Here is a 20,427-nt window from a genome sequence, read left to right on the forward strand (position 1 = left end):
GCTACACTCGTCTCCCCACAAACCAGCGAAAGACCAAGGCTGAGAACAAGGGACTAAAGCCATTACCGAAATGCCGTATTTCCACCTACTCCAAGATAGAGAGTTCCGCCAGAAAATCTGTAGCAATAGGCTCATTTGCTCTGGTGGGGAGATAGTGAATAAACAGACCGTGCATTTGCAGAGGAAGTTTCCACTGGGAGCCTTTCCTGCGTCGGTGCGCCCCTGGTCGGGCTGGCTATCTGTGTAGGAAGTGAATGCAGGAAATATCTGTCTACAAACCCTTTATCCTCAAGGTAATTGCTACAGCAGCATTTTACTGTTTACCAAAGCAGTAAACATGCGGTCTAAAAAAAGATGTTTTCCATGTCCAAAGAACAAGGCTTAAAAAAAATGTATGTGCGCTCATTTCATAACTAGCTTCTTATCAAAACTGCCTGCGATATGACTGTGCTTCCAAGAATGAGTGAGTCAATGGGAACAGTTTTCTGGGTAGAACAGAAGCCTGTCTCTCAGGGATGCCCAAGAACAAAGCACGGTTTTCTTCGCTGGGATGCTGCTCTTGGAGGGTCCGTCTTATTTCTCCTCCTCTCTCGCAGGCTTAACGGAGTCACGGTCTTTGGCTGAACAGGTCAAGTCAACAAGACTTCCCAGTTAATTTAAATCAATGGAATGGTTAATCCGGAAAGTCACTTGTCCTTGACCTGGGGCAATATTCTTATCTTATATGCAGATAGTAACATGCTTCTAGCATAGGAGTTCACACAAGATGAAATTAAAGACGGAACTCAGATGGAGACGTGTGGCTTCCGCTTTTGAGACTGGCACCTGGAGCAGGCAGAGTCTGCTGCCAATCTTCTCTTTATTTCTTTACTCCAGATGAAAAGCTCGCACTGTCCCAGATGTCCTGGGATGAGAGAACTGACTGGGTACCTATGAGAGGCAGCGTGGGGTGAATGGAAGCAGGTCCCAGGCGAACCCCTGAGCATTGAAGATGTTCGGGAAGTCCTCCTCACCCTCACTGTTGTCCTTGCTGTGTTTAAAAGCTCCCGTTGGGTTGTTAACTCTTGCAAAGAGAAAGAAAGGGGCAGGAAGGAGTGTGAGACTGAGAAACAGAGAGAGAAGCAGAGGGTAGCGAGACCCCAGAGGTCTTCTCCAGGGCGGGCCGTGCAGAAGCGCAGGCCAACTCAGCAGCACGCCTCCCTGGGCGCCGTCACCGCCAATGCAAAGTCCTGTGACTAACTGAGAACTCACTCTGCGGCAAGAGTTTTTATTTCTTAATAAAGAGAAAGAACATGTTAATCAGAGGAAAACTGGCTGCTTGAAAAAAAAAAAGAATCAATTCACAACCTGTGGGAGAAATTGAGGGGGGTATCTTTTATGGGGTTCCTCATTTTATTTCTAGAAGGAAAGTGTATAATCACATTAGCTAACAAGTATTAAGGACCCCGGATGTGCTCCATACAATTCTAACTCGGTTAATCCCATCACAGTCCTAGAAGGAGAAACCGTGGTGACTCCCTTTTACGAATGGAAATAGCCAGACATCACAAGGTGAGTGACTCCTCCGGGTGGAAAGCCAGGAAGAGTGGTCCCATTTCCTCAAGAAGGAACTAAAGCCAGGACAGGTGCTCTCACCTGCTGAGGCCTCACTGAATGGATGCTGAAGCCCCAGCCCCCAGCTCTCAGTCCAGCCTCACCACTTCCCCTCACCAGCCTCGCCTCTACGCCTCCCTGCCTCCCTTTCCTTGTGAGCAAGATAAGACCAATCCTTTCCCCACAGAGGTTATTTTAAGGATGCAGAGAAGAAACAGAGTATCTAGTCCCTCCCAGGGCATCAGATAAACGTGGGCTGTGCTTTGTGCACCTGCGTGCTTCTGGTGCTCTCTGGAACACCAGGTAACAAAACCTCCACACAACACAGATCCTGAGGGGACTTTGCAATTTAAGACCACATACTTTTTTTTTTTTTGGACTTGGAGCAACCTCTTGGGAAATCTACCTCAAATTGAGACACAAACTAATTGTGTTGACAAATTCTGAAGGGTTGTTTCAACTGCTTCCTCTTCCTCAAAGGTGAACATCACATGCATACAGTTAACTTTAAAAAATAGAAGGGATTAGGAGTTGGAATTAATAGAGACACATTGCTGTATATAAAATAAATAAACAACAAGCACCTACTGTAGGGCACAGTGAACTAATGTTTAATTAATTAATGTTAATGTTTAATTTAATTAGTGAACATGTTTAATTTCTTATAATAACATTTAATGGAAAAGAATCTGAACTCTAAATATGTATGTATGTGTGTAACTGAATCACTTTGCTGTACACATTGAAACTAACATTGTAAGTTGACTACACTTCACTAAAAAATAAGAATTAAAAAAAATAAAATAAAACTCAGTAAGACCCAAAGGGATCCAAAGAGAATGGGATGGTGAAGTTGCTATTGGCTGATGATTTGAATTCATGGAGTTGGGGGCCATGTGGATGGGGTTGGTGAGGGGAGGTGGAAGGGGGAGGGGAGAGTCTCTTTCAGTGCTGACTGTGTCAGTACTTGTTAAATGAAAAAGACGATGTGCTGTACTGTAATTTTATAACGGAGAGAGCGATGTTAAATCATCAAGGTAGAATGATTGAAAACCCACCGTATTAGATTCAGGAGTGTGAATCCTCTGCATAATATGTTAGAAACATTATTTTATTCTCCAGAATCTGACATGCATTGTCTCAGACAAAACCATTTGAAGTAACAGCCCTCATGTGAATGTTATGATTGGATTATGATGTGGTTTTAAAAATAAATAATTGTGCTTGGCCTTGGCATTTCTTTTCTAAATGTCTCAGTACTTATCTGTGCCCAACAGCGGATTATCGTCCTTCCCAGAGTTTAATTCCATGAACAGCCCTGCTGAAAGCCTTTGTAAGGCCTCATGGAAAACTCGGAGATGAGGCCAAGCAAGTGGATCCTTGGGGTGAGGGAACTTAAATCAGCAGCCGCTCAGGCCTCTGGAACCTCTGTCCCGTGACTATTGCCAAATATGGACAGAATTCTTGTCACCAAGCAGAGAGAATTGGGTGCTAGAGTTTCAGCTCTTGCATTTTCTAGTTCTTTATCTAGATTCATCACCAAGAAAATAATTGTTGTGGCCAATGGGGTTTTTCACACAAGAGTGAGAATGTGAGTTAGCCAGTTACAATAAATTTCATTATTTAAGGCATCACTGTATCATTTAATACATCGCTTTTTTTTCCCTGCAGAATAATTTAATATTTGGAACAAGGGCAAATAGCGGGAAGAAAGACATCATATGATGATAAGTTGAAGGGAAGCAAAGACATCTGTGTGCCTTGAGCAAGTTCCCTAGCCTCTGTAGTCCTCTCTCCTCATCCAGACAGAAAGCACCAGGACTCAGGCTGCGGTGAGCATCTCCTGAGATGCTGTGAGATCCCAGCACAGAGCCTGGCAGAGAATGAGCCGTAGTGGGGAGGGTAGCACTCAGCGGTAGAGCGCCTCCTTAGCACACACAAGGTTCTGGGTTCAATCCCCAGTACCTCCATTAAAAACAAGTAAGTATTTAAGATTTTTGCTTTTTGAAAGATACAGGTATCAGAACAAGAGAAATTCATATGATAGAAAGTTCTATTTGTTCATCATAATAAAGCATGGCAGAATTAATATGTAAATAAATAAACCTAACTGCCTCCCCATATAATGGACCTAGTCGTTATGAGAATGACTTCATCTGGATCATGAACTCAAGACACAACTGCCTTTTACAGACGTTTTTTCTATGCTCTTTTCAGCAGCAATTTAATTCTATTTAATTGATTTGTATGTAACTAGAACCATCTCTGAAGAAACACATGGACTTAAAATCTGCAATGATGATTATATTACTGATACCTGAACCTTCTCTTTACAACTTCAAAGGATTTTAGTCAAAATGTATTGTCTCAACAAATATTTATTGAATCCCTACACTTTGCTAGTCTCTGTCGGGGACACAAAAGAGGTGCACAGACTATCACAACAGTGCAAGTTTTGTGGTTTACAAAAGTAGACAGAGTCATGGCCACAAACACGAGCAGAGCTAGGGGAACGTGCTCACGAGAGAGAGGACGAATCACAGGAGTGGACAGAATGAGCAATAATCTTAACCTTTATAAAGCGTGCCTCTGCCAAATCCAATAGAGGAAATATGTGGGAAATAAACGTGATCAAACAGGGAATGAAAGTATAAATAAGAAAAAGATCGAGAGGTCACGGTGGCCACTAGCTGAAATAGGTTCACAGCAAAAAAAAAAAAAAAAAAGTAATGAAATAGTATAATTATGGAAATACAAATAAAAATGAGATTCCACTTTTGCCTGTTGCAATGGCAAAGATTCAAAGAGTTAAATACTCAAGAGTTGTTGTGAGTGCAGTGGAACTGGTTAAGGGCTGGAAGTGGGAACTGGTACAACCTTTCTAGAGAGTAAACTGGCCATCTTTTTTTAACTAGCAAATATTTAAATTTGAGTGACTTAAAAATATATATATACCCATTGGTCCTTTGCTAAGCTCCAATACTAATAAAATACATTTTTAACAAATTGCATAGAGTGCATTGCAATGTAACTAGTGAAAAACTGAAAGCAATATTATTTCCTACAACAGGATGTTGGTTATATAAATCATAATGCTTATTTTAGATGGAATATAATTCTGCTTATCAAAAAATTTTAGTGACACGGGGAAATGTGTGTAAAACAACGTTAACTGAGAAAGCAGGATGGTCAGGCAGACAAGAGGACAGACAGACAGTAGGGAGACACACACCAAATGTTGGTGCTTTCCTCCAGCTGGTTAGGACTAGGAGCAATTTCTATTGATTTTTGTAATGATTTCTTTTTTTCATTTTCTCTACAGTGAGAATGTTTTATTACTCTAATTTGTACAAAACAACAAGATGCATTTCTCAAAATGAAGGAGAGGCTAGGTCAGTGGAGGTATACCAGTAGCCGGGTTCCGGCCCTAATCAGGAACAAGATGCCTTTTCAGGCCTCTGCCTTCCGTCAGTAACACAGCCAACAGCCTCCACCCTCAAAACAGGACGAAACCAACCCTCTGACCAGCTGTGCCTTTCAGGGGCCCCCGAGTTGCTCTTCTGCCCACGGGTTTATTACTTGTCCCACTACACCCTTATCCAGGGACCCTTCTGAGCTACCCCAACCACCCCACCCCTGACCTCCCCTGGCCCCCGTGTACCCTGCCCTGGCTGGGAGGCTGCGATATTTGCACGCAGAAGTGGCCTGTTACTCTCCCTGACTCTTCAGAAGCAAGAGAACAGAGTCGCATTGTCTCTGGACTTCACAGCTGAAGCCGGGTAAATGGAAGACAGACAGAGCTCCAAGCAGGGCCAGAAGACAATGCGATTTCTTAGGAAAGGTGAGATCAACCTGGATTGTCTGAGGGCCTCGACCAGGTACTGAGCACCTACCAGAGGCTCCACCGCCCTGAACCTGCCACGTGCTCCCACCTCACAGGTGAGGAAACGGGGGTCACACAGGTGAGGGCCCTCGCCCAGGGTCACAGGACCAGGAAGGCTTCAAATGCAGGTATGTCTGTGGCCACAGAATATAAGAAAAGAAACCTCAGGGGCGATCGGACAGCATCCCCAGGCAGAGAAGAGCTGTTCCCCCGTTCTGCCAGGACAAGAGGGGAGCACGGGTCCCTGCTGCGTTGGAGGTGTTCCCCGCCCTAAAGGAAAGATCCTCCCCGAGCAGGTGTGCCCCCAGCACTGGAAAGGCCTGGAGACTGTCCCTGTCACACACTCTTCTCAGAAGGTCATACGCTCCAGAGGCAGCCTCCAGCTCTGACTTTCCCACGGCTTCCCCGGCTGTGATTCTCTGTGTCTGCCCCTCAATCATCCACTTGCCAAGTTACCGGGACGCCAAGGCGGGATGTTCTGCTCTGGGTCCCCACACCCACAGAGGAAACCTGCAGTCTGCAGTTCTGAACACAGAAGTCCTCTTTTTTCTGAAGGCACCAGTAACAGTTGTTCCATCAATGTATTTTATTTTTACAGATGCTTTTTCAAGAGACGTTAATAAGTGTATGTATGTGGGGGGGGGGCACTTCAGCAAAAATCTGTTTTGTAAAAAAAAACAATTTTAATGAAATAATCACTTTAAAGAAAACATAGATGGGGTGGGCGTAGCTCAGTGGCAGAGTGCATGCTTAGCATGCACAAGGTCCTGGGTTCAACCCCCAGTACCTCCATTAAAAATAAATAAATCTAATTACCACCCTACTAAAAAATTTAAAAATTAATTAATTTTTAAAATTTTTTAAAAAGAAAACATAGATAATTAAGAAATGGTTCAGACTTTCAGAACATGCCCTGAGAGCACTGTAGTCCCACATAAACATATTTAATGGGAAAAATTATCCACAAACTCTATCCTTCCCGATTCCCTTTTCCACAGTCACTGAGTCTGCGCGTCCAGGCTCAGAGAGCTGGGGAGGAGCGTGCTGAGCCCCAAGACGACAGACTGTGTCCAGAACCACCCACTGTTCTAAGTCATTTGAAAATAATGGCCCGTAATTCCACTTTTAAGCCAGGACAGGAGATAGGGACTGCTCTGGAAACAGGACGTTTACATAGTGGGACAGCAGTTATTTCATGTATTCTGCGCCTTCCGCTGCCACAGAGTCCCCTCAAGTAACAAGGGAAGAAACAATTCAAACTGCACTTAGGCTGAGGGGTTGGGGACAGTTCACGCGTCTAGAGCCATTAAACCCATCCATCACCTCCATCAACATCCTACGAAGACATGAACTCCCTTCATGTAACCCTGAGCTTTTACATAAGCTGGCTTCACACATGATAACAAATATTCTGTGAGCGCCTGCTACATGCAAGGCAGAAAATAGATAAAAGAAGCCTTATATTTTTTAATTAGTTCTTTTTTTCCTACAGTAGTTACTGTACACTATTATATGTACAATAGAGTGATGCACAGGTTTTAAAGGTTATCTTCCCTTTCTAGTTATTATAAAATGCTGCCTGTACTCCCTGTGTTGTACACTGTCCTTGCAGCTTATTTTACATGTAACAGTTTGTCCTCTTACTCCCCCACCCTGTGGGTCCCCTCCCCCATCCCTGTCCCCACGGGTAACCACCGGTTTGTTCTCTGTGTCGGTGAGTCTGCTGTTTTTTGCTATATTCACATGTTTGTTGTATAGCTTAGATTCCACACATAAGTGATATCGTACTGATTATCAAAACCCTCCAACCTCGTCACATCAAAGGAAGTAACCTCTTTAAACAACTAATTGAAACAGTAATAGTGTTCTCCCGCAGAAGCCTTGTTAGTAACTTCCCGTATCCTGTCTGATCCTAAGATGCTCGCCACTCACGCTGCTGTTTGCAACTTGCTCTCCCCTGGTCCTTCAGTGCCCGACCTGTGATTAAGGAAAATCCCCACAATCCCATCCTGAAGACTAAAGACCTTTAAGCTCCAGGATCAGAGGATGTCACCTGGGGTTCACGGACCACCCACGGAGTCCAGGGATGGAACTGGATTTCAGCAGAATGAGCTTCCCTCCTCATTCTCTGCACTGCCTTTCCCGCATGTCAAAGCACTCTTCTGAGAAGGGACGCAGGCTTCGTTAGACTTCCCAAGTAGCCCAAGGCATAGGAAAAAGGAGCAGGGAAATCTTTGGGAGATTGGATTAAAAATCCTAACTGAAGCAAAAACTCAACTTTCCAAGTCTAACCACTGGCTCCTTCGAGTCTGTAAGCAAACGCAGCTCTGTTCTGTGGAGAGAAAAAGGAAGGGGGTGTGAGGCACCCCTCGGGATTGTCAGCTGGCCCAGAAGCAGGTGGAAGCTCCAAACTGACCATGACTGGCATATGGGAGCATCACCTTTGACGCTTAGGCATTTTTGCTAAAACTCTTCATCTGATCTTAAAATTCACGGACAATTAAAGATAAGTGGGGGCAACTCACATAAGCTCTTAAAATTCCTTTACTTCTTCCAGTGGAAACACTTTGTTCCCATTTCCAAAATTCCAAGGGAAAATGATGGTGAGAATCACCAAGACAGGATAAAAACATTTAGGTTTTCCTAGTGCTTCATAGGGTCTGATAGATATTAATGCCAAGGAAAAAAAAGTCACTCAGATGTGGGGTCCCAACTTAACAAATTCAGTGCAGCTGATATTTGAGCAACTAACTGATTTATTTACTGAAACAACAACAACAACAACAAAAGAAAAAAACAGAGTGTGTTTGAGACTGGAAATTGCCTGTATGACAGAAAGTTTCCTAATTCCAACGGACGGCCGTAATTTTCCCTATGCTAATTTGAGCTTTGCACTAACATAATTAAAACTGTAGTCAACAGACTGGGTCTCCTTTTTTCCACTCTATAAACAAGTCTGTAAAATCATCTCATTACTTTATCCAGAGAACCTAGCAGAGCCCGTCTTAAAGGAAGTTACCTATAAAGAAGGGCTATTTTATTTTAACAGGGGATTAAAAAGAGTCCACTTGAAGTCACTTTTAAAGTCCACTTGAGGTGTATACAACATAGCAATAATGCAGCAGAATCAAATGTTAAAGCAAACGGAGTGTCCGACCCGGACAAATGTAAACTTTCCCCAAATCCACCCTGAAATTCACCACACAGGCAAGCTTCAAAAACATCCTCATATCTTCAGAAATGTATACTTTAATTTAAACAGTATGACATGTGTATGTTTTGCAAAGTGTACCCCACACTCTAAAGGATGGTCTGTTATTTCAGTGTCCTTCAATACACAGGCTTTTCTGAAACACACGCACACACATACACACCATGGTACTCAAGCTCTTCCAAATTTAATACAGAACATTAGATTCAATTGCTATGAAATATGGACACAAGTAAGGGTAAAAATAGGAATTAAAAGGGTAGCATTTGGGGTTACAAAATCAAATAATTCCTGTTCATGTAGCTAAAAGTGAAAGACATCAAACCCCGGATTTTAAAATTCCTTTCTCTGTAGTTTTTTTTTCCACAGACTTTAATCCTTGAAGCCAAAGAAAGAAACATCTCTGTAAGACTGGATTCCTTGATACATGAATTTTTTACACATTACTGTACATACCTTGAAAAATAAAGCATACATTGAGAAATAAAAACTGAACAGAACTTCTGAAACACAGTTTAGACAACAGGCATTCATTAAGTCCTCTCCTACAAACATTTCAAAGCAAACCAAGGAGGATTTTTGAAACTGTCTTGGCCCAATTCTGGGCAAACTTCCAGATGCATGAGCCTTCTAATTAACTACAACCCTTGAGGAAAACAAAACCAAAGGCTTCTCACCTAGATGCGGCAAAAAGAAAGACATCCCACCCAGAAAGCTTTCTTTTTCCTCCTTGCGGTATCTGTTTTCGGTGCTGATTTTTTATCTTCATTTCTACAAATATCACCAAGGCATGGTGGCCTTGAAAACACTGTAACAGACCAGCACTTCATGGACTCTGCCCTGCTGACTTGAACAAACCACCAAATTGGCTTCACGTCCAGGAACCAGTCCACATTTATGTTCCCACCTATGTGAACTCACCTCCACCTTCATCTCTCTACACTATCAACCAAAAACATTAGTGAAAAAGTCAACACATGAGACCCCACACCCCAGAGCGCAGAGAAGCAACAGGCCACAGCTCTCCCGTTCCCACAGACCAGCCATCGCGAGAAAGAAAGTTTACTCACAGTGCAGAGGAGCAAGGACTTTATTAAAGATAAATACATAACCAAACAAACCGAATTACCACCATTCGAGTTCAGAGAACGCGCCGTTCTCCGCATGCAGGTTCCAAAAATCAAGCCAACATTGGCACGTCCCATGACAAACCGCCACTCGCCCGGGTATCTCTCCATGTCCATTGGGACTGGCCGGCACCCCTGATGCCAGGGAATCACTCAAGAACATCCGAAAGTCCAACATTTCCAAGCCCATCTTTTTCTCTGCTCCTGCCCTCCAACCTCTCCACATCCGTGGCCTTCCAGCAGACACACATCCAGGCGCCGGGACAGAGGTAAAGAACAGGAAAATTCAGACGCGCTCTGGAAAGCTTTTGCAAAAGTCATCCACCGCACTCAACAGTGAATTTAGAAACCCCAATTTTTTTCTGAGTTTGAAGTTTTTAAGCCTTGCGGATGGTTGGAGTAGGAAAAAGGAAATTTACTAGGCAGTGCAAAGGAAATCTTGTTGTCCTCTATTGTGGCAGTGGGGGTGTTGCCCAATCCTAACTTATCTGCGTTGATAAAGGAAACCAAAGAAAGAGAGTACTGAGCATAAGATTTTGCCAAGTGAGAGGAGCCCTCTCCTTACCTTAATCGTGCTGGCCATAATGCAATCACGTTTATTGATCGCTAATAAATGTTAATAATAATTATTGCTTCTCTCTGACCAGAAAGGAGTTTTGATGAGGTTGTTTAGAGCGGATGAGATTGTGCTAAGTCTGGGAAATGAAGTCAGCCAATGGCAGGAAGAGGTTTCTATTGGTCCTGGCCGCCCAGCCCGAAGAAACAGGATATTTGGGAGTGGAGAGATAAGAGACCCTGAAAACAATGTTGTTTTTCTTGATGATATGCAGCCAGGAGAATTTTTTTTAATTAAAAAAAAAAAAAGACATCAATTGCCCGGGCCTGGGATTGCCACAGCAGGTGTGACCCGGTGTACGGCCGTGTGACACGCCGCCCCGGGCAGGATGCAGATGTGGCCGGACTCCGCGTGGCTTCACGTGGGCGGCGGGCATCTTGGTCCCGGGGCGTGGAGGGCACCCGGGGACCAGGCCAACTGGGGCCCCATCTCCTCAGACCCGCCACACGCCTGGGACATAGGACTCGAGCCCCCGCCCCACTCCCCGCTCCTTTCTCGTAAAAGGAAACTTAGCAGGTGGAACTTATTTCACATTAATAGGCGACGATGTTTAATGGCAGCCATTCGCCTGCTGATTTTTAACCACCTTCATTTGTTCAACAGAATAGTTTCATTTTCTCCTTCCAAACATACGTCACTGCTATTGGCGCCCCAATTAACCGGTTGAAAATGCAGACTCTTGAATTAAAGTAACTAAAAGAAATAAAGAGGAAAATAAACCTGTCAAATTCTTGCTTTCAAATATTTATTTAAAAACCAAATGCTCTGAATGACTACAGATGCTTCATTATTATCCGCAAGCTGGCCCCACTTGGACAAACATCCCCATTGCAAGCCACAGGCCCCGAGAGAACTCCCGGAGACACGGAGATGCCCCATCCTCATGAAATGTTTTTAAATCCAAGCTGTAAGTTCAGGGCCACACGTCCGTTTTCCACCCGAAGGAAGCCCACTTAAGGCAGGCCTGAACATTCCTCAGAGGATTCCAGGCCTTTTAATTACTCATTTTCAGGAAATTACTTGTTCTCTGGAAGAAATAACATTTTGCTTTGAATCTAGCTACGCTAGTTAAAGTTGGACCAGTAAAGAGGTGTGGTCTCCACCGGGGACCCACAGAACACAATGGACCAAACCCTGAGTCATCCAGCCGCGCTGGGCTTCAGAGGCGGAGGGTCAGGGACTTGGTTTCACTCAGACGTCAGGCCTGCCCACGTCAGAGCTCGAGAAACGAGGCTGGGTTTCTGTGTCTTTTACTGTCCCCATGACTTCCCCTAGTGTCAGGACAGAGGAAAGAGAAGGAAAGATGAGGAGGGGGAGAAAAGAGAAAAAGGGAAAGAGAAAGAGAGGAAAGAAGGAAAGAAAGGGAAAGAAAGAGAGGGAAAGAAAAAGAGGAAGGAAGGAAAAGAGAGAGAAAGGGGGAGAGAGAGAAAGCGAGAAAATGTAGGAAATCTTGTTCTGTGTAAAACTCAGAACCTGCCGTGCTGTCAGCATCCACATTTTGAGGGGATGTTGACTTCCGCTCTTTTCATCTCTGAACAATAAATGAAATGGGAGGCTGATTAAAACTGTGTTTCCCCTAAAATTTCAAAGTCCTGAGTTGTTTTATCTGGGCAGCTTCCACCAGGATTCAGGAGTGCTGGGAAAAGGGCTCTCTCGGCTCCACCGAGATTCCTTGATTTTCAGCGTTAACCGTAGGACCCCAATAAGCAGTGCTCTGCTACAGATTTCCCCGAGAGCAGCCATGAGGAGGCAGACCTCTGTGCTAACCAAACCAGCCGTGGAAGAGAGTTCCCTGTGGCCCTCTCCCCACTGCCGCCTGGCCTCCAACCCAGCCCTTCTCTTGTCCTCTGCACTGGGGAAGCATCAGCACTTAATGGGGAGCTAATTCTCCCTTCAGGGCCTGCCCTTCACTCCTTGGTTCTGGGCTAATTCAAATCAAACAGCGAACAGTCAGAGTGTTGAAAATCTTTATTTGGAAATGATCTCAAACTTAAGAGAAAAATTACAAGATAATACAAAGCGTTCCTAACATCCTGCACAAATCACTCCCCCTTTGGTCACTTACTCCATTTGCTTTGCGCTCTCTGTCTCTGTCTCCCTTGCTTATGTGCAATGTGTATCTATGTATATACAAAAGAGTATTTTATTCTTTAATAAAATTTTATTCGAGACTAATATCAGCCTGGAACTTACAAACCAAATCCAGTGCTACTCTTTGGTCTGTTTCCTGAAGGGTGTATCCGTAAGTTTCACGGCGTCTAATTTTGAAAACACATACACTACAGAAAGAGATGCAAGAAAAATGCAGTTTTGAGATAATGAGTTATAAGTCCAGTTACAAAACTGTAAAAATGCACATCTTCCTCGTCTCTAATGGTAAATGTTGATTGATTTCTATCATCTTCAAAGAAAGTTACTCCTCACACCTACAACAGCAGAGGGCACCGTCTCTGACATTTGGATGCAAAGTTCTTTAAAAAAAAAAAACAAAAACACAAACTTCAACTGGCTGCTGATTAAGGCACATCTGTGAATTAGACTCCAGGAGTGCAGAAACCACTTCCCAAACATTACTCAGGAGGAGGTCGTCTGAAGATCACTCTACCCTCCCAGCACCGCTACCCAAGGCTCTGCTGTTAAATGGCCTCAACGCCGGATCACGCAGCAGCCGAAGGACCGGGCTGTCCCTCCACCTAGACACCATCCCTCCTGGGGGGAAGCCGCCCTTCAGGTCACCATGCAGACCCATTTCAGGAGCGATATAGGTGGCCTCCACCTGGGTCATCCGGCCATGAATGCGTCAGGACAGGATCCTTTTCCACCCCAACCTGGGACACAGCAAACACCATGCTGGAACAGCGTGCTCCGCCTACCCCAGCACCTGTGGGAATAAACTGCATGCTCCCATTTTGTACTCGCCCATCCTGGAGCCATTACCCATGAATTTACCAAAGCCTGTTCATCTCTTACTCCAAATGAGAAAGGAAAGGATGTAAAACAGACCGAACACTTTCTCATAAAAGGAGCACTGTAATTTACTTGTCCTGGAACCACGCCTTCCCATTTTCTAAACAGTCAACAAGTTGTCATCCTTGTTCTCCGACAGACTTCTCTGTGTGGCGTCTACAGAGGAAGGTCAGAGCCGAGAACAGTCTGGATGAAGGCAACGTGGGTCTGAAAACGATGCCCAAGTGTAGCAAAGAGGTAACGGGTCACCAGCTTGGTTGGAGACGCAATAGAAGATTCCCTCGTGACTGACCTGACTGATCCTCACACACATGAAATAATCATCACTGAAAATACTGCAGGAAAACGATGTCACAGATGAATGCTTGCAGGGATACAGAAAACTATCGTATGAGGTCTGCTAAGTTAAAAGTCAGGCTGTAAAGGAGAATTACATCACAGACTCATTTTGTTAAAAATGAAAAGGCAAAGTAGAAATATGGGTTGGTTCCATACCACAGGATGAATGGGAGAGACTCTTTCCTTTTTTGTATCTTCCACCCTTCTCCTTTGGCTCGTCCGTATTTTCAAAACACTCACAATAACTTCAATAAAGATAGATAAATAAAGTCGAGTAAAATTGGCTCCCCTGTCCTACAAGTTTTGTAGAACATAGTGCTTACTATGTCCAGCAAGCCAGTGTCATGGGGAGGGAAGCGGGAACAGGGCAGGGGAGTTCTCGGGTGAACGGAACTTCAGAAACCCAAAGCCCAAATGCACATCATGGTCCAAGATTAGATACCGATACGAACAAATGAGAAGTCAAAGACTTTTCCAGGACTGCCAGAGAAATCCGAATAGACGAAGGCGGTTCCATCATATTATATATATACCATTAACTATACAGCTTCAATAATGCTTTTGTAGGAAAATGTCCTTATTACATAGAGCTGTGCCCTGAAATACTGAAGATGAAAGTGTAATAATTTCCATCATTTGTTTAAAAGAATTCACCGAAACTAACACCATGCAAATCCGACAAGATGGTCCAATCATCAAATCTCTAACTATATGAGGCTCCATCCTATTATCCGTTCTACTGTTTCTGAGTTTTAAAATTTTTGTAGTACAGTGTTAAATAAACATTTCCCATAGATTTCTCTCTTTAAAAATCAGCTACAATAAACATAGGCTACATTTTAATGTGGAAGTTCCATGAGTAACATGCGATGTTCTCCATTTTTTGTCAGTGTCTGTATAACATGCAGCACATGAAACCTACGTTGTCAGACCCTGTGGGTGTCCTTACCAAAATGCACAGCCTCATATTTCCCTGTGCTACACAGGAGGTCCTTGTTGTCTGCCACTGTCTTTTTTTAACACCTTCATTGTGGTGTGGTTCCTGTACAGTAAACTACACATATTTCAGATGTACACTTTGATGGATTTTGATAGACGTACACACCCAGGAAGCCACCACCACCACGATCAAGAAAGCTAACACTTCCATCACTCCCCGAGAGGTGCAGTTTTCGAACTGGATTAGCACGTTGCTTGATGTACTTAGGAGGTCGATCGTGAATTCCTTAGACTTGCCGCTGGTGATCATTTAAGGATGTCTGATTAGACAGATGGTGACCAGAAGCCTGAGAAGATCTTCAAGTGACAGTGTCATTATTTTCTTGTGACTTTAGCTTTACAACTACGACACAATTCTGCGTAAAACTAAATGGCATTAGCTGTTAGGGTTACCAAATTGGAAATTATTTTAGAGGCTATTTTAAAGACATAGGAAGCCATAACAAGTATTTGTACCTTGGAGCGTTCATTCATAGACTCCAGAGAGTTTAGAGCGACATAGAAATATTCACTATTCACCAGTATATATTCATGATGTTCACTTTCAGTATTTTTAATTTGGGTTATTTTTTCACCTTCTAAGAGGAGTATGTTTATTGGTTGAAGATGGGACATGCCTAAGACCCTAATTCTATTTCAGAGCTTTGACTATATTGTGCATTGTACGATGAATTTATTATAGAATACTTTGGTTTTCCTACACGTAAAATAGAGATATTGATTTTTTTAATGCACACTTCTTTATAGAATAGCTCTTTTTGATTAATTTTAGTAAGGAACACAGGAGACGCTCCTGTGTTTTGTGATGGTCCTAGCATTATTCCATCCAGCCAATATTCAGTGAGTGTCTTTTCTCTGCCCGGCCCTCTGCTGGGCACTGGGAAACAAGAGGGCCAGGACTCTGTCCAGTCCCTGGTGTCTGCATTCAGGAAGCCTGTGTCCGGCGACTCAAATTCCGCCCACACAAAACTGCAGAGCCTGGGACCAACCCATGAAATGCAGACTCTTCAACGGCAAAACAATGGGACAAAAGTGCTGCGTATTGTCCCTAATATGACACATGAATCTTAAAATGTGTAACGTTTGGATTATTCACGAGAGCCTTGCAAGAAGGATGTCCCAAGGATTCTTGCCAGGGACGTGCCTGCGACTGCAGATAAGGATCTGCACCCGGAGCTGCCCCCACAGTGGAAAACTCCATCCCTCAGTGGAATTTTTCCGTCTCTGTCAGCTGGAGGCTTCGCCTAAGAACAGATACAGCATAAGGCACTCTTAACCCCCGCAGTCACCCACTTATCCTGGTTAAAGACCGTCTTTCTCTTCAGAGCGCAGCCAGGAGCACGGTTTCACTCCATTGGGTAAGGCTGGGGTGGGGGGGTGCATATTCTCCAGCAGCACCTTAAGCAATCATCCAATTACAATGTAAATAACTATTGTTTCAACACTTTCTCACTTTCTCTAAGTGGTTAGCATATTCTCCAGCATCTTGGTTGATCTGAACTAATCTAAAGTAAGGAAGCTGTTATCACACACGAAATCCTCAACTTCTCAACACCGAGCTGCAACTTCCTTCATTCTGAAGCATGTTATGTCAAGTTCGGTTCTACGGGCTCCAATGGAGCAATGATTTCAGGGGCGCAATTTCATAAGCATCACAAGTATTCTCCCATTTTGCCAACTCTGCCTGTTACCCAACTCCAGTGCTTCTAAAAATGCAAGAAGTATTAAAACCAGGATCAGGAACCCTAAATATGTCAACTTATTACTTGTGACTTAAAAAAACATTAAGAAGCAAAAACGAAAGAAACAAGAGTAATTATTTTGACACAATAATCTTGTTAAAAGGATATTTAAATTTCCTGTTTCAGTGATCATGTTTTTATATACAATTTGTGAACCATTAAATGCATTTCAAGGTCTTCATCCATATAACTGAGGCATAAATGAGTATATATGTTATAGTCATCAAATTGCCACTGGCCACCACAGGGCAGTTTGCATCCAGGTCACTTAACTGGAGGGCACACAAAGGTGTGTGGCTGTCTGCCTAAGAGCCATCCTGCTCCTCTGTCTGCTTCTCAGTTTGGGGTTTTGTGTCCCAAACACTGTCCTCAGCCATCACCCCTGGCCACCCTGAGAAGTTCCTCGGGGCTGCTGAAATTAACTCAAGATTTTGATCACTAGGTAGTCTTTTAAATGTTTTTCCTACGTGTGTCAGTCTCATTTATAAGATACTAGATGTCAACATTTATTCTTGTCTTGCTCTGTAATTATTTTATAAATTATTTCTTAAAGAAAGATCATTCAAACTGCACCATCACGTCACCCAATTAATGGAAATTTCCAGAGAAGCCTGCATTCAACAATTGCACGCGCTGTTTATCAGGGCTGCTTTTAGTCATGAATGGAGATGTCTTTTCCTTCCACATCACTGAACTGGTTTATGTGTCTGCTGATTTGTTTCCATTGCTCACGGAATCAGAGATGAAGCCAAGCAAGAAAACGTTTGCTGTAAATAATGCATTTCGATTCGCACGCGTGTGATCAGGCAACCTGCAGGCTTCACTGAGCCCTAGACCCACACTTGAAGGCAAGTATGTGGAACAGTCTGTCTCACTGTGACGGCCTGGCTACCCGCTAGCTCATCTTGTATCCTCTCCTCTGCAAAGCAAGGTAAAGAAACCGTTTCCTCTTAGAGGTACAGAGTATAGGCCAGTTTTTCTCAAATTGACCCTCATGAAAAGAAAATTTGTTTCATTCTGTTTAAATGCACTGAATTGAATCAAAACTATGCTGTAGATTAATTCCTAGTTTTCATCTGATCCCAAAACAATCACAGCACATGATCTAGGAAAAATGACAGTATTCGACGCCAAGTGGAAACGCTCTTTCTGAATGTATTGTCAGCGATAGGTCAGAACGTAAGCAATCTGCCTAGAGGGTACTATTTTGTCCTTAATTTACAACCACAAAAAATCATCTTGCCTCAAGAATTTTAGGAAGCAACGACCTATTGGCTAAAAGAACTACACTGCTTTGTTCGCTACCTGGAAACCAGAAGTAAGCTTTGTAGGGAATCTCCTTTCGAACGGCTTAGATTGTTGCCACAAGAGGGCGCCAAATGTCCCTCTAAAAGGACCATAGAAAGCATGTGAGTACACCTAAATCTTGCCTTCACATTTCTTGAATTGATATTATTATCCTACAAAGTTGTCTCATTTTATCCATTAAAAATCAAAGTCCAACAGTCATAATGTATACCTTTTTTCTGAAAATTTTAAATTGTTCATCATTGTGGAACATCAAGAAACAGAAATTATCTGCACAAGACTAAAGGCATCATTCTCCTGGCTGAGATTTGACCATGGACACTGTCTAATGGTTCTGTATCACGGTTAATAATTTCAAGGAGAAAAGCATAGCTCAAGTGGCAGAGCGCATGCCCAGCACACAAGAGGTCCTGGGTTCAATCCCCAGCACCTCTCCAAGCAGAAATCAATGAATAAGCCTAATTACCCCACCTCGTGAAAAAAGTAAACAATACAAGCAAAACGTGTGCTATGAGACTAGACTGTTCCACAAATCGGTCTCATCCTTTCACAACACTGTAAACTGACTATACTTCAATAAAAATATATTTTAAAAAAAGTAATAATTTCAAACCCTGAAAATATTCTATTTCACAATAATTCTAAATGGTTCAATATGTACTCCGTGCAGGTTCCAACAAACAGACAGTAAACTTTGAGCACATTTATTTTTTGGTTTCAGAGCTAGCACTTTACCTAAACTCAGATATCAGGATATTCCTTCCAGAGATGAGAACTGTGGCAGGGTTATGGATTGTACCATAATATGCAAGAGATACTTCGTAGCTCCCCCGTTTATTAAAAAAACAAAACTGTAGCATCTTGGAATATGCTCATAGTGTATCACCTAGCAAATGGTACACATTATGAAGGTATATATAAATGTATGTGAAATAAAAGCTCTAAAACTAAATGTGAGGGTTTTCTTGAAAACAGTCCTATTATGCAATTACGCTGACTTCTGGGTCAGCAAAATGCTACCCGATTAAAGCAAAACGCAGGGCCTCAAATATCTGCAAAACCAAAAAAGTTAACCGATTTTGCAGCTTTCCTCTTTCTGTCCTCAGTTGTACTTAAAAATATCTGCAGTATTTCCTTTTTTTCCTTCCACTTTGGTGCATATACCAAGGGACAGTGAGGTCAATGGGTGACAGCTGTTTGTGTTCCTGGCCATCCCGAGGAGGGGCCACGTGGGCAAATCTCTGACTGGCATGTGAAGGGGCACCGGTGACCGCGGCTGACGACGGGTTTTCCTCTCGCTCTGCCAGGGGAGCAGAGGTTCATTTTCAGTATGTTCTACAGAAGGATAATTAAGGCAGTATTTCATCTGCAGGTCGGCAAGTTTTAAAGGGAAACAAACTTTTCTCTGGCACATAAATGGCACAGGGCAGATGGGACAAGGCATTGAAAAGTGTGACAGCAGTGGCCTCCTTGCCCAGCTTCACCGTGACACAGCTGACACAGGAAGACACGGTGACACCGTGACACAGCATGACATGGTGAGCAGAGGACAGTAACTCTGGGCTCAGTGCAGTCAGTACCCACAATGCTAATTACCAATGATCAGCGGGCTTGGGTGGAAACTGAGGATGTGCGTGCAGAGCATCCTTCTGTGTCAGCAGGTGAAACTGACATGCACATGCTGGTGGGGGGATCCTGGGGGACATCTCGGGGAGCACGAGGCCAGCGGGGCACCCTGACCACAGAGGGCTCGGCTCAGGGCAGTGAGACCTCAGCCCAGCTTCAGCCTCAGCTGCTCAGTGACTCAACAAGTCATTTAATTCACCCATGCCAATTTTCCATCTGTCCATCAATGAGTGACTCTGCAGGCTTGTTCAAAGGAGAAATTAGCATGCATTGAGCAGGCTGCTCTGTGCCACCCTCCTGCACCCACAGTGGCAGCCCCCTTGAGGTCCCAGTGCGCTGTCACGTGCTGGCACTCAGCCAGCATTTGCTGAATGAATGAATGAAAACGTCTACCGAATCAGGAGCAGTGGAAAGGGCAGCACTGGCTTGCCAGTGGGCAGCCCAGGAAGGCCCCTGGAGGGACAAAGTTTGACTTGAACTTGACACTCCAGTGGGATAGGCAAGAGGTCCCGACAGTGAGAGACCTCAAGACTGCCCAGCAACACGCCCAGCGCATGTGCTGCTCAGCTGGTTTCAACTGCTTGATGGCCAATTCTTAAGATCTTCAAGTCAAAATTAAGATGAAGCTGCTGCTGAAGTTGTGAGCCATCCATGCCTGCCCCACTTCTCTCTCTCACACTCATGCAAAATAGATGATGATGATGATGAAGACAGACAGATGATAGGTAGCTAGACAGATAGCTGGATGGATAGAATGATAGGTAGATAAATAGATGGAATGACTGATGATAGATAGATAGATAGATAGACAGACAGATAGACCGAATAGATGATAGAATAGATAGATAGAATGATGGGTGGATAGACTGATAGAATGATAGACTGATCAATAGATAGGTAGATTAATAGAATGATAGTTAGGTAGACAGAATAAATAGACAGACAGACAGACAGAATAGATACAATGACAGATCAACAGATCAATAGGTAGATTGATAGACAGAATAATGGATGGA

At 43.6% G+C, this 20,427-nt stretch overlaps 1 protein-coding gene across 6 annotated transcripts in view; it reads right to left on the bottom strand.

Annotated features, from left to right (window-relative positions):
* Window positions 1-20,427, bottom strand: part of ERG (ETS transcription factor ERG) — a 247,546-nt gene that overhangs the window by 93,831 nt on the left and 133,288 nt on the right. The window contains exon 1 of one of the 6 annotated variants that reach the window (XM_006204969.3): window positions 10,380-10,511. The exons of 4 other annotated variants lie outside the window; for them this stretch is intronic. In XM_006204969.3, coding sequence (XP_006205031.1) covers window positions 10,380-10,397 — 18 coding nt within the window. In that variant the 5' untranslated portion in view covers window positions 10,398-10,511. Of the gene's footprint in view, window positions 1-10,379; window positions 10,512-20,427 lie in introns of those variants that run through there. One more of the 6 variants, XM_015239849.3, reaches the window with a different exon arrangement.

This window comes from Vicugna pacos, chromosome 1 (genome assembly GCF_048564905.1).
Source record: "Vicugna pacos chromosome 1, VicPac4, whole genome shotgun sequence".
Classification (NCBI taxonomy): Eukaryota; Metazoa; Chordata; class Mammalia; order Artiodactyla; family Camelidae; genus Vicugna; species Vicugna pacos.